This window comes from Bison bison, unplaced genomic scaffold (assembly GCF_000754665.1).
Source record: "Bison bison bison isolate TAMUID 2011002044 unplaced genomic scaffold, Bison_UMD1.0 scf7180017864139, whole genome shotgun sequence".
Taxonomy (NCBI): domain Eukaryota; kingdom Metazoa; phylum Chordata; class Mammalia; order Artiodactyla; family Bovidae; genus Bison; species Bison bison.
The window spans coordinates 9376261-9388271 of record NW_011494711.1 but is presented as its reverse complement, the minus strand read 5'-3'; the positions used below and the strand labels follow the sequence as shown (position 1 = coordinate 9388271).

The window sequence follows — 12011 nt, the reverse complement described above, 5'->3', positions numbered from 1 at the left end:
GAGCAACTTCACTTTCACTTTTCATTTTCATGCATTGGAGAAGGAAATGGCAACCCACTCCAGTGTTCTTGCCTGGAGAATCCCAGGGACTGGGGAGCCTGGTGGGCTGCCATCTATGGGGTCGCACAGAGTCGGACACGACTAAAGTGACTTAGCAGCAGCAGAAAAGAAGCTAAATTATTTGGCTTTTAAACAGTGAGTATGTCTTAAGCTTATGAGTGGAGCCATATTTGGCCAATAGGGCAATTAGAACAGTGCAGAGACATAAGAATACACAGTATGCAGGGAATAAAGACATACCAAACACGTCTAGAGCACAAGGACCTATTAGAACATCAAGGGACACTGCTGAAAAGCCATATGGGGATGAAATTATGAGGTGCTTTGAATGTCATAACTAGGGAATTTTTACTTTATTTTTGGACAGTGAAGAACTGCTGGAGTGTTTAATCTGATTTAATTCTAATGTAACATGTATGGGATGTATTTATGGAATTCCCTATGATATATGAAATAATGAGTTGTTGTTTTTTGACCACACAGGTGAAAGAAGATGTAGGCCAGGACAAAGATAGAAATCCTGGTTTTAAAAGGACTTACAGGTAGGAGTCAAGGGGTATTATTTTCATAGAAATAGGGGTTTTGGGGACCGATGAAATTTCAGGAGTGTCTATGTCAGATTTTGATTTTGTATGATTGTATGAAGGGGAAGGGAGAAGGCAATGGCACCCCACTCCAGTACTCTTGCTTGGAAAATCCCATGGACAGAGGAGCCTGGTAGGCTGCAATCCATGGAGTCGCTAAGAGTTGGACACGACTGAGCAACTTCACTTTCACTTTTCATTTTCATGCATTGGAGAAGGAAATGGCAACCCACTCCAGTGTTCTTGCCTGGAGAATCCCAGGGACTGGGGAGCCTGGTGGGCTGCCGTCTGTGGGGTGGCACAGAGTCAGACACGACTGAAGTGACTTAGCATAGCATAGCATGAAGGGGAAGAGAATGAGTACAGTTTGGAAAGCTTCAATTTTGAGATGCCTGTAAAGAATTCCAGTTATTAATTAGCAACAGATTCCAGAGCTCAGGAGAGAGTCTGAGGGTGAAGATATAAATCTGAGTCATCAGTAACATGAAACTACTTCTAGGAATCCACGTCATCTTTTCAAAAGCACAAAGAAGATAATTCCGTAACTTCTAGTAACATATTTTCTACCAGTAAATTGTAAGTTCTTTCTTGCACTTGTAAAATGTTATATTCAAGTTTTAATCATATTCTTATTTATTTTCATTCTTTTGAAGTAATGATCATTTTGATATGGTTTGCTAATGTAAAGAAAGCATTTCAAGAACAGAAAGGAATTAATAGAGTATCAAATTTTGTTATTAGAGCTAGAAGACTTGGATTACTAAATTTTTAAAGAGAACACCTCAAGATGATCAACTGTTGATTTTAATAATAATTCTTCACTTGCTACCCTGTTTCACAGTATTCCTGATACAAAAACATCCATGCATTATTTCATCTATTTACTTGACTAATTTTTATTAGGTGCCTACAGTATTCTAAGCACTGTGCCCAGTGCTAGGAATGATGAGAGAAAGAGTATGCTGGATACTTCCAAGAACTACTGAAAAGTAAGTTTCTTTGTGATGTCTCCAAAATTTAACAAAAACCAAACTACCAAAACATCCATGCAAGGAGAAATGGTGAAAGGTATAACTGTTCTGAAATATAAAGTCCCTTGATTTAGAAAAGTAAATGAGCAAAAAAAAAAAAAAAAAAAACCTAAAAAAAGAAAAAACAACATTTGTTTTGACTTTTATGTAAAAAGCAGGAGAAATAAATTTGAATATTTTTAGGGGTTGGGGCTACTTTTAAAAATTCAAAGCTAAATAACCATAAAAATAAATGCTGTTTCCATGGTAACACAAAAGAATAGCAGTAAAAACAGGGAGGTAGCTCTGAGAATAAAATCCTGAGATCTGTTCTTTTTAAAAGTCAGTCAAAATTTTAAATCATGCTAGTATTAATACTGCTAGAAACTGTGAATTCCATAAAAAAGGATACCAGAATAGCATTTATCTGATGCTTTAATATTTTTCAAAATACTTATTAGAATAACAGGAGAGGCACTTCTTTTTATTGACTTTAACAATACCATAAAGTGTCTTGTGCTTTTAACTTACCTCTGGCATTAGGCACTGAATAAATATTTTTTACTTTTAGAAGTAAAGACTGAGATAATGGAGAACACAAATGGAAATAATAAGGAGAATAATTAATAGCAGTGGAGCAAAATGTGCTGTCTAGTATATGCTATGCTAGTTATTTGTTTTATAAAGTTTACTAATCTTTAGAGAAATTGAGGGAAAATTTGTATGCATTTTATAGGTAAACACTGAAGCTCAAAAATATTAAGTAATGTACAAGGTATGCAATTAATCAGATCAGAATAGTGTTATAAAATGATGTTCCTTTATTTCAGCAGTTCAATTTCTCCATTTTTATTTGTTTAATTATGATTTTATATATATATATACACACACACACACACACACACGTATATACACAGACAGGAAAATGTGGGATAAAAAGAAAAATTTCCTATTCCATCTTATTCTATCCTATTCCTCTCCTATTCCTCTCTCCAGTGGTAATTTATATTCCAAATAGATATCTATATATTTCTAATAAGTTGCATAGCATTTATATATGGCTATTACAGATACTATTAACAGAGAAAAATGTTCACAGACATTTTCCACAAATGAGGTCATTCAAATTCAAAGTAAGTTGTACTCTGTTATTTTTCCCTCTTTTCAGTTTTTGATGACAATACATTTAGACCTCTCAGTCATTTTGGTGGCTAACTAGTAATCTCTACTGTGGATACAGTATGATTTATTTAAACATTCTCCTCTTGGTAAATATTTGTTTCCATTATTTGTGTTATGACAAAATGGGCATTCTCATATTTGTAGACATGAATAGCTTTATATAGATGAAAAATACTGGTTTTAAAGTTTATCTTGTAATTAGATAATGTAGAGACATTGGAAAATGTGTAGGTATGGGTTTTTTTTTTTACTGTTTATTTGTCCCCTTTATTTCTGAATCCCTGAGATTAGTATCTTTCTATAATTTTGGTTACTATGACAATAACATTTTTGTCAGTGTCTATATAGTATTAGGATTTAAATCCATTATTCTGACCATGAATTCTTTCATCTATTTACTTGACTAGTATTTATTAAGTGCATTAAGTGCCTACCATATCCTAAGTACCAGGTACTGGGGATGAAGAGTGGAGTAGGATATCAGTTCAGTTCAGTTCAGTCGCTCAGTCGTGTTCGACTCTTTGCCACCCCATGAATTGCAGCATGCCAGGCCTCCCTGTCCATCACCAACTCCCAGAGTTCACTCAAACTCACGTCCATCGAGTCGGTGATGCCATCCAGCCATCTCATCCTCTGTCGTCCCCTTTTCCTCCTGCCCCCAATCCCTCCCAGCATCAGGGTCTTTTCCAATGAGTCAACTCTTCGTATGAGGTGGCCAAAGTATTGGAGTTTCAGCTTTAGCATCAGTACTTCCAAAGAACACCCAGGACTGATCTTCTTTAGAATGGACTGGCCCTGCCAATAGGAAGTCTACAGTAGAGTGGCATAGTTTACTTCTGGACATATGAAAACATTTAAATATTTTTTAAAATATTTTAAGCATTTATGATCTAGTGTTTTGTGTCATTTAGACAAATTTAAGCATATGACTGGATATCCTTTTGAACAGTAACCATAGCAACAGTTAGAACTGGACAAGGAACAGCAGACTGGTTCCAGTTAGGAAAAGGAGTATGTCAAGGCTGTATATTGACACCCAGCTTATTCAACTTATATGCAGAGTACATCATGAGAAATGCTGGGCTAGAGGAAGTACAAGCTGGAATCAAGATTGCTGGGAGAAATATCAATAACTTCAGATATGCAGATGACACCACCCTTAGGGCAGAAAAAGAACTAAAGAGCCCCTTGGTGAAAGTGAAAGAGGAGAGTGAAGAAGTTGGCTTAAAGCTCAACATTTAGAAAACTAAGATCATGGCATCTGGTCCCATCAGTTCATGTCAAATAGATGAGGAAACAATGGAAACAGTGGCTGACTTTATTTTTGGGGCTCCAGAATCACTGCAGATGTTGATTGCAGCCATGAAATTAAAAGACGCTTACTCCTTGGAAGGAAAGTTATGACCAACCTAGACAGCATATTAAAAAGCAGAGACATTACTTTGTCAACAAAGGTCCGTCTAGTCAAGGCTATGGTTTTTCTAGTGGTCATGTATGATGTGAGAGTTGGGCCATAAAGCAAGCTGAGCGCTAAAGAATTGATGCTTTTGAACTGTGGTGTTGGAGAAGACTCTTGAGAGTCCCTTGGACTGCAAAGAGATCCAACCAGTCCATCCTAAAGGAGATCAGTCCTGGTTGTTCATTGGAAGGAAAATGCTGAAGCTGAAACTCCAGTACGTTGGCCACTCATGCGAAGAGTCGACTCATTGGAAAAGACTCTGATGCTGGGAAAGATTGAAGGCACGAGGAGAAGGGGATGGCAGAGCATGAGATGGTTGGATGGCATCACTGACTCAATGGACATGAGTTTGGGTAAACTCTGGGAGTTCGTGATGGACAGGGAGGGCTGGCATGCTGCAGTCATGGGGTTGCAAAGAGTTGGACATGACTGAGCGACTGAAGCTATGAAATTAAAAGACGCTTATTCCTTGGAAGAAAAGTTATGACCAACCTAGATAGCGTATTGAAAAGCAGAGACATTACTTGGCCAACAAAGGTCCGTCTAGTCAAGGCTATGGTTTTTCCTGTGGTCATGTATGGATGCGAGAGTTGGACTGTAAAGAAAGCTGAGCACCGAAGAATTGATGCTTTTGAATTGTGGTGTTGGAGAAGACTCTTGAGAGTCCCTTGTACTGCAAGGATATCCAACCAGTCTGTTCTAAAGGAGATGAGCCGTGGGTGTTCTTTGGAAGGAATGATGCTAAAGCTGAAACTCCAGTACTTTGGCCACCTCATGCGAAGAGTTGACTCATTGGAAAAGACTCTGATGCTGGGAGGGATTGGGGGCAGGATGAGAAGGGGACGACAGAGGATGAGATGGCTGGATGGCATCACCAACTTGATGGACGTGAGTTTGAGTGAACTCCGGGAGTTGGTGATGGACAGGGAGGCCTGGTGTGCTGCGATTCATGGGATCACAAAGAGTTGGACACGACTGAGTGACTGATCTGATCTGATCTGATGGCATCTTAATGAATCCATGAGAGTAATTCACCTGATGGATCTTCCTCCCTCATTTTCATCTATATTTGAATCAGAGTGATCTCATAAATAATGTTTTCTTTTAGAATTCTGCATGTCATCATGGTGCAAATGATGAGTAGCTTATTTCATAAGCTGTTGAAACTCATTATGGGAGACACTTCTAAATATCTACTCAATACCATGGTAAATAAACTATGAGGAAAAGCTATGTGTGAGTGTGAGATGATGTATTTAGTGTATTTGTGCCATGAGGTGTCAAAATCACACACTTGTGGCCAAAGAGTCATACACAGAGGTCTTTTGAGTCTCTAGAAAGGCATCTGCTTTGCTTAATAGAAGGACAGGTATGGCCGTTTCAACTCTTTTCTATTCCCACTTCTTCCTGCTTTGAATGTAGACGTGATGTCTGGAGTTTTAGCAGACCTCTTGTGACCAGCTGATTCTTAACTATAAGAATGGAAAGATAGAAAGTATCTGGTTTCTTGGTGGAATTATTGAGGACCTGAACAAATTAACAACTGACTGCTTGGCAGATTTCATACTATGTGAAAAAAGTAAACCCTTGTGTATTTAGTCCTGTGATAGCTTTTGCCACTTGGGGCTGAATTCATCGTGACTTTGGTAATAGAAACCTCTGACACTCACCGTGAATCAGTATAATAAGATGGACCCTTTTTGAATGCTCTGTTGTTGTTCTGACTATGTCATTGTTTCCATCATCTTTCATATAGTCATTTCCCCATGCTGTAATTTAGAAAGTTTGACTCATATACTTTCTTGTTTAAATTTAAACTGTGAGGTACTAATTAGGATTTTAATAATTAAGTTGTCTTTAGTTGTAGAGAGAAGCATTATTTTAGTGTCTTCCATTGAATTGTACAAAAGTCTGATTTGAAGTATGGTGCCAGAACTCAACAGGGCCATTTCATTCTGGCTTTTTCTCTATGGATCCTTTTTTTCCTTTAAATCTTACGTTATAGTTGAGTTACATGTTGTGTTAGTTTCAGGTATACATCAGTGATTTACTTATACATATATTTATTCTCTTTCAGATTCTTCTCCCATATAGGTTATTGTGGAATATTGCGTAGAGTACTCTGTGCTATACAGTATGTCTCTGTTGATTATTTGTTTTATGTATAGTAGTGTGTTTATGTTAGTCCCAAACTCCTAATTTATCCCTCTACCCCACATTTTCCCTTTGGTAACTAGAAGTTTGTTATGAATCTGTTTCTGTATTATATATAAGTTCATTTGTATCATCTTTTATATTCCACATTAAGCAATAGTATATGATATTTGTCTTTCTCTGACTTTCTTCATTTATGATAATCTCTAGGTCCATCCACATTGCTGGAAATGACATTAGTTCATTCTCTTTTATGGCTTCATTGTATATGTGTACAACATCTTCTTTATCCATTCCTCTATCGATGGACATTCTGGTTGCTTCCATGTTTTGGCTTCTGTAAATAGTGCTGCAGTGAACACGGGGTGCATGCATCGTTTGAATAAGATTTTCTCCAGATACATGCCCAAGAGTGGGATTGCTGGATCATGTAAGTGGGTACAGTCACTATGGTGAACAATATGGGGTTTTCTTAACTAAAATAGAACTATTTTTAGTTTTTAAAGAAACCTCCATATTGTTTGCCATAGTGGCTGTAGCCACTTACATTCCTACCAACAGTGTAGGAAGGTTCCCTTTTCTCCACACCTTCTCCAGCATTTAGTGATTATAGACTTTGATGATGGGTGTTCTGCCAGTTGCCCAGTATGAGGTTAAACCTCTTTGTAGTTCTGATTTGCATTTCTCTCTTAATTTGTGATGTTGATCATCTTCCAAAACTATGTTGAATAAGAGTGGACACCCTTGTCTTGTTCCTGATCTTAGGGGAAATGCTTTCAGTTTTTCACAGTTGAGAGTGATGGTAGCTCTGGGTTTGTCATATACAGCCTTTATTATGCTGAGGAAGCATCCCTCTATGATGACTTTGTGGGGAATTTTCATCATAAATTGGTGTTGATTTTTGTTAAAACCTCTTTCTGTGTCTATTGAGATGGTCATTTAGTTTTTATTCTTCAGTTTGTTGATGTGGTATATCATACTGTTTGATTGGCAGATATTGAAGAATGCTCACACCTGCTCCTGGGTTTCCTAGCAGCAGTGGCAGCCAGAGCACTCCCAGGGCAGCAGGGGAGTCACTGGTGACTACTTGTGGGTGGCCTAGTGGCAGTAGTCACTTGTGCCCATCACGGGAGCTCTTATAGGTGGTGTCTTGTTACCTACGAGTGTGCACAGGGAAAGAAGCTCCTATGGCGGTCCCATCCCTCTCCTCCTGTATTTCCCAAACATTGGCACCTTGCCTCTCTTGCACCCCCAGGCTTCCTCCAAGTACGTCCTTGGTTGCCACTCTGGCAGGGTGTCTCTGCACAGCCGATTCCTGTCTCTACCTGAGTCTGACCTCTGTAGCCCAAGCTTCAGCACCCAGCCCCTGTCCATACTGACAGACAAGCAAGCATTTCAGGCTGGGGAGTACAAGGCAGTCTTACTGATATGTCTGTGCAGGTTACTCTTCATCTTGCCTTACTCAGGCTGGTTGCTGCCCTCTCCTCCCTGGCTCCAAAGCTTCCTCTCCACCCCAGCTGATCTTCCTACTGTAGAAGGGACTTTCCTGGGTACAGAAGTTTTCCTCCTTCATAGCTTCCTCCCTGGGGTGCAGTTCCCATTTTGACTACTTTATTTTTCCTTTATTCTTTTGTCCTATCCAGTTATGGGAGGGGTTCTTGCCCTTTCAGAAGTCTGAGGTCTTTTGCCAGTGTTCAGTAGATATTCTGTGTGAATTGTTACAGTTATAGACGTATTTCTGATGTATTTGTGGGAGTAGGTGAGCAGACATCTTGATCCTGAAGATCTTTCTATGGATTCTTGAAACATTCAGCTATTACAAATAATCACCATCATGTTGTGCTGAACAGAATCATTTTTGCTTCCTCAGTTCACTCTAAAACACTAGATAAACAGCTCACTCATATGCTTCACCTTGAACCTTTTAGACAACTTGTCTACCAAGGAGCAGCTGTCTCTTAACTGTGCTTTGTTATAAGTTCCCATGAACTTCAAATTAAACCTCTGAAAGTGGCTGTGGCACCAAGACTCAAGCCAAGCAGCCTTTACTTTTTCTACCTTGCAGTGCTGCTTTTCATTGCTTACAGAAAACACAAGAATCCTTGTTATAGTCTGGTAAGTTTCTGATAATTAATTGGACCATCACACACAAAACAGGTGTCCTAAAATTTTAATTAAGTATAAATCTTGTTTAAATAATACATTTTTACCTGATCTGAAGGGCATCTTCAGATAGCCAAAGCAAAGTTGTTAACAAACATGCTTATCTATGTGCTTAAAATTTTATTAAACCACCAAAAGTCATAGAAAACATGATAGACAAGAAACATTTGAAGAAGAAATTCAGGGTAAGCACCATTAGGAACCATAATTGCTGAGTGATTATTTTATATGATTGAGTTAACAATAAAATGCAGTCCTCATTTTCTCATACATGGTAATAGGAAGTAGGTCTGAAACATCTGGCTGCCCTCATTCACTCTAGGCTAATTAAAGATGTTGCCCTACTTATTAAATTCTTCAGTGTTTTCTTATAATACTTAGAATAATAACATAGTTATTATATGTTAAAGACATAAATTAAGTCTTTATTAGAATGCCTGTCAATTTACTAAGACATTGTTATTGGCAGTGAGCCATAATCTACCTGGATAGTTTACACAATATCTTCCCCCCCAAATATGAAGCTGATAAAAAACGGAGTTTACCTGATTTCCTCCCATACCGTGACAGTTGAATATACCCACTTTTTCATTTTCCTTGCGGCCCATGTTGTCTAAACATTGATTTGTTTCAACATTTCTTATCTAAAGGAAACACAAAAATGTAAGTCAGAAAATCTTTGGTATTTTCAAATTCCTTGTTGATAGCAAAATAATATTTTTGTAAGGAAATTTCTCCAAGGAAAAGACAAAGCTTTAAATATTTATTTTTCTATGTCTATTCTGATATCTGTATAACAGTCTAAACTCCCATTCAAGTAAACTTGCATAGCACTGGCGTTGTTATTAGCATCCAGTCAAGAGGCACTCTTTGTTTATAGTGTAGTATCAGAGAAGAAGAAAACATCCACATATTACAAATTAGGAGTTCTTCCGCAAATCTTCTGAAAATTAGGACAGTCTCGAAATTGCACCCAAATAATCATAGTGTATTTGTGAAGTCCTTAAGTCCTACAGTGCCCTATGCAAAGTAATAGAAACAAATTGGTCCGATAGGCAAATTTATGTATTTTTCGTTGCTTCATTACTAGATGCTCCATTCTGAACATTTATAAAGATTAATTACACTGATAATTTTTTAACTAAAACATGCATCTTTTTGCATTCCTAATACCAAACAGTGGAAAGCAGTTGACCCTAAGAAAAACTATTACAAGGCTAAATGGTGATTTCACAGGAAAAATTTTTCAAAACCAAGATTAAATTGCCAACTGCAAACATCAGATTCATGGTTTATACTCAGACACTGCATTAGTCCCATAATTAACATGTTAATATACATTTGTGCCAAATGTAATTTTATGAAAGCCATTTATTGAGTTTAAAGATGCCCAAATTACTAAGTCAAACACAAGTGAATGTAAAAAAGAAAACCTTTTCTAATAGATGAAATGTTTTAGATTTTTTTTCCTTTAGTCTCAACCCAAAGTAGTATGTTTTACACTTGTCCACTCTGCTTCCAAAAAGTTCTTTTCTCTCTTGTTAGGACACATATTTTACTGTTTACTCACTCATTACTTGGATATATTTAGTTATCTATGCTTCAGGTGCCTGTTTCTCCCTCTTGGCAAATGAGTATGATTAGAAACTTCTGCAGAGGCTGGATTAGGTTTCTACAAATCAACTTTTTTGTATGGTACAAAACCCTATGGTCAGGTAATGGTTGCCTGAGTTGGGAAAAATGGTGTGATTTGCAGTAAAGCCCCAGTCAGCAATTGAAATTCACACTTGGTAAGGGGTTGGGCAGAGCTGGGCAGTGAGGTCAAGCCCTGTCCCAGTGATTAGAGGGAGGCAAGGGTGGAAACAAAAATAAATAAGGGGACTATTGAGTCATGCCAATTAGATATGGTTATTTGGCATAAAAGGACAACAGTGGATGTGGGGCGGTCAAGTTTAGGATGTTTTTAAGATAGAGCCAGTAGGACTTACAATTGAAGTGGAAATGAGCCAGGAGAGGAAAACAAAGGCATCAAGAAGCATTACAAGATTTTGGTTTGAGCAGATCAGTAGATGATGTTTCCATTTATTGCGAGCAATATTCTGAGTTCTTACACGTTGATAACTGTATCTGTGGCTTTTATACTTCAAAATCAATTTGCTGGATCTGAAATCCTTGACTCACAATGTATTTCCTTGAGTATATTTAAGATATTACTCTGTTCACTTCCAGTATAAATAGTTGCTTTTGAAAAGGCTGAAGAAAATCTGTTTTCTTTCCCTTATTCTTACAAATATATTTTTGCCTGAATGCCAAAATAAGTCGAGTAGATTGCCCAGATAGGTGGTGGTCTGTTTCAATATGTAGTTCCAAATTTATTTTCAAGGAGTAAATATTGAATAATATTGAATTATAGATAATTGATTTATTAATGTTCATATTTTGTTACTTTGTTTTCTATCAGGAAAGTCTATTCTGTATTTTGTATCTTTTATATATCTCTTATATATGTCATTTTCTATTCGATAGAAAAGAAAGACAAAACTGTCTTTAAAAAATTTCCTCCTTCCCTCACTTTAAAACTCTTATGGCATTTTCTTCAGGGATTGTTGAGTCCTCTGCTCTTTCAAATTTATCCATTTCTGAAATGATTCATTCCTTAATTTCTAATTCTTTCCTCCAGTTCAGGCCCTCATTTCAGATATTTTTTTTTAATTTATGTTTTTATTTTACTTAATGTATAATAAAATTTATCTTGTTTTGAAATATTAGTTGACAGTTTTCCTGTCTTATGAGCCTAAGGTTTTGATTTAGTTTCATTTTTCATAGAGATATCATTTTACTCTTGATTATCTTTATTCTTATTGTAGTGATCCTTTTCCTTTCTTTTCAGAAAAAAATTCTCTTGATTTGTTAAGAGGAAGAATTTGATCAGGAAATAATTTTTCTCCCTCCCTCCCTCTCTCTTCATTTTTTCTTTTCTTTGCTTCCTGATGGGGGTAATGATTTGTCATCTTTAAACTATTCTGATGCCCAGACTATTCTTGTTTAATTGGAGTAGGGGACATAGTGTCCATCGGGGGTCTTTAAAATCTCCCCAGGTGATTATAATATGCAGTTTGGCAACCACCATTCTGTGTGGATCACAATAAACTGTGGAAAATTCTGAAAGAGATGGGAATACCAGACCACCTGACTGGCCTCTTGAGAAACCTATATGCAGGTCAGGAAGCAACAGTTAGAACTGGACATGGAACAACAGACTGGTTCCAAATAGGAAAAGGAGTACGTCAAGGCTGTATATTGTCACCCTGCTTACTTAACTTGTATGCAGAGTACATCATGAGAAACGCTGGGCTGGAAGAAGCCCAAGCTGGAATCAAGATTGCCGGGAGAAATATC

At 37.3% G+C, this 12011-nt stretch overlaps 1 protein-coding gene across 1 annotated transcript in view; it reads right to left on the bottom strand.

Moving 5' to 3' along the window:
• GALNT13 (polypeptide N-acetylgalactosaminyltransferase 13) overlaps window positions 1-12011 on the bottom strand; it is a 628841-nt gene that overhangs the window by 39915 nt on the left and 576915 nt on the right. Inside the window, exon 11 of the mRNA XM_010840017.1 lies at window positions 9158-9256. Within this exon, the coding sequence (XP_010838319.1) occupies window positions 9158-9256 (99 nt within the window). The remainder of the gene's footprint in view (window positions 1-9157; window positions 9257-12011) is intronic.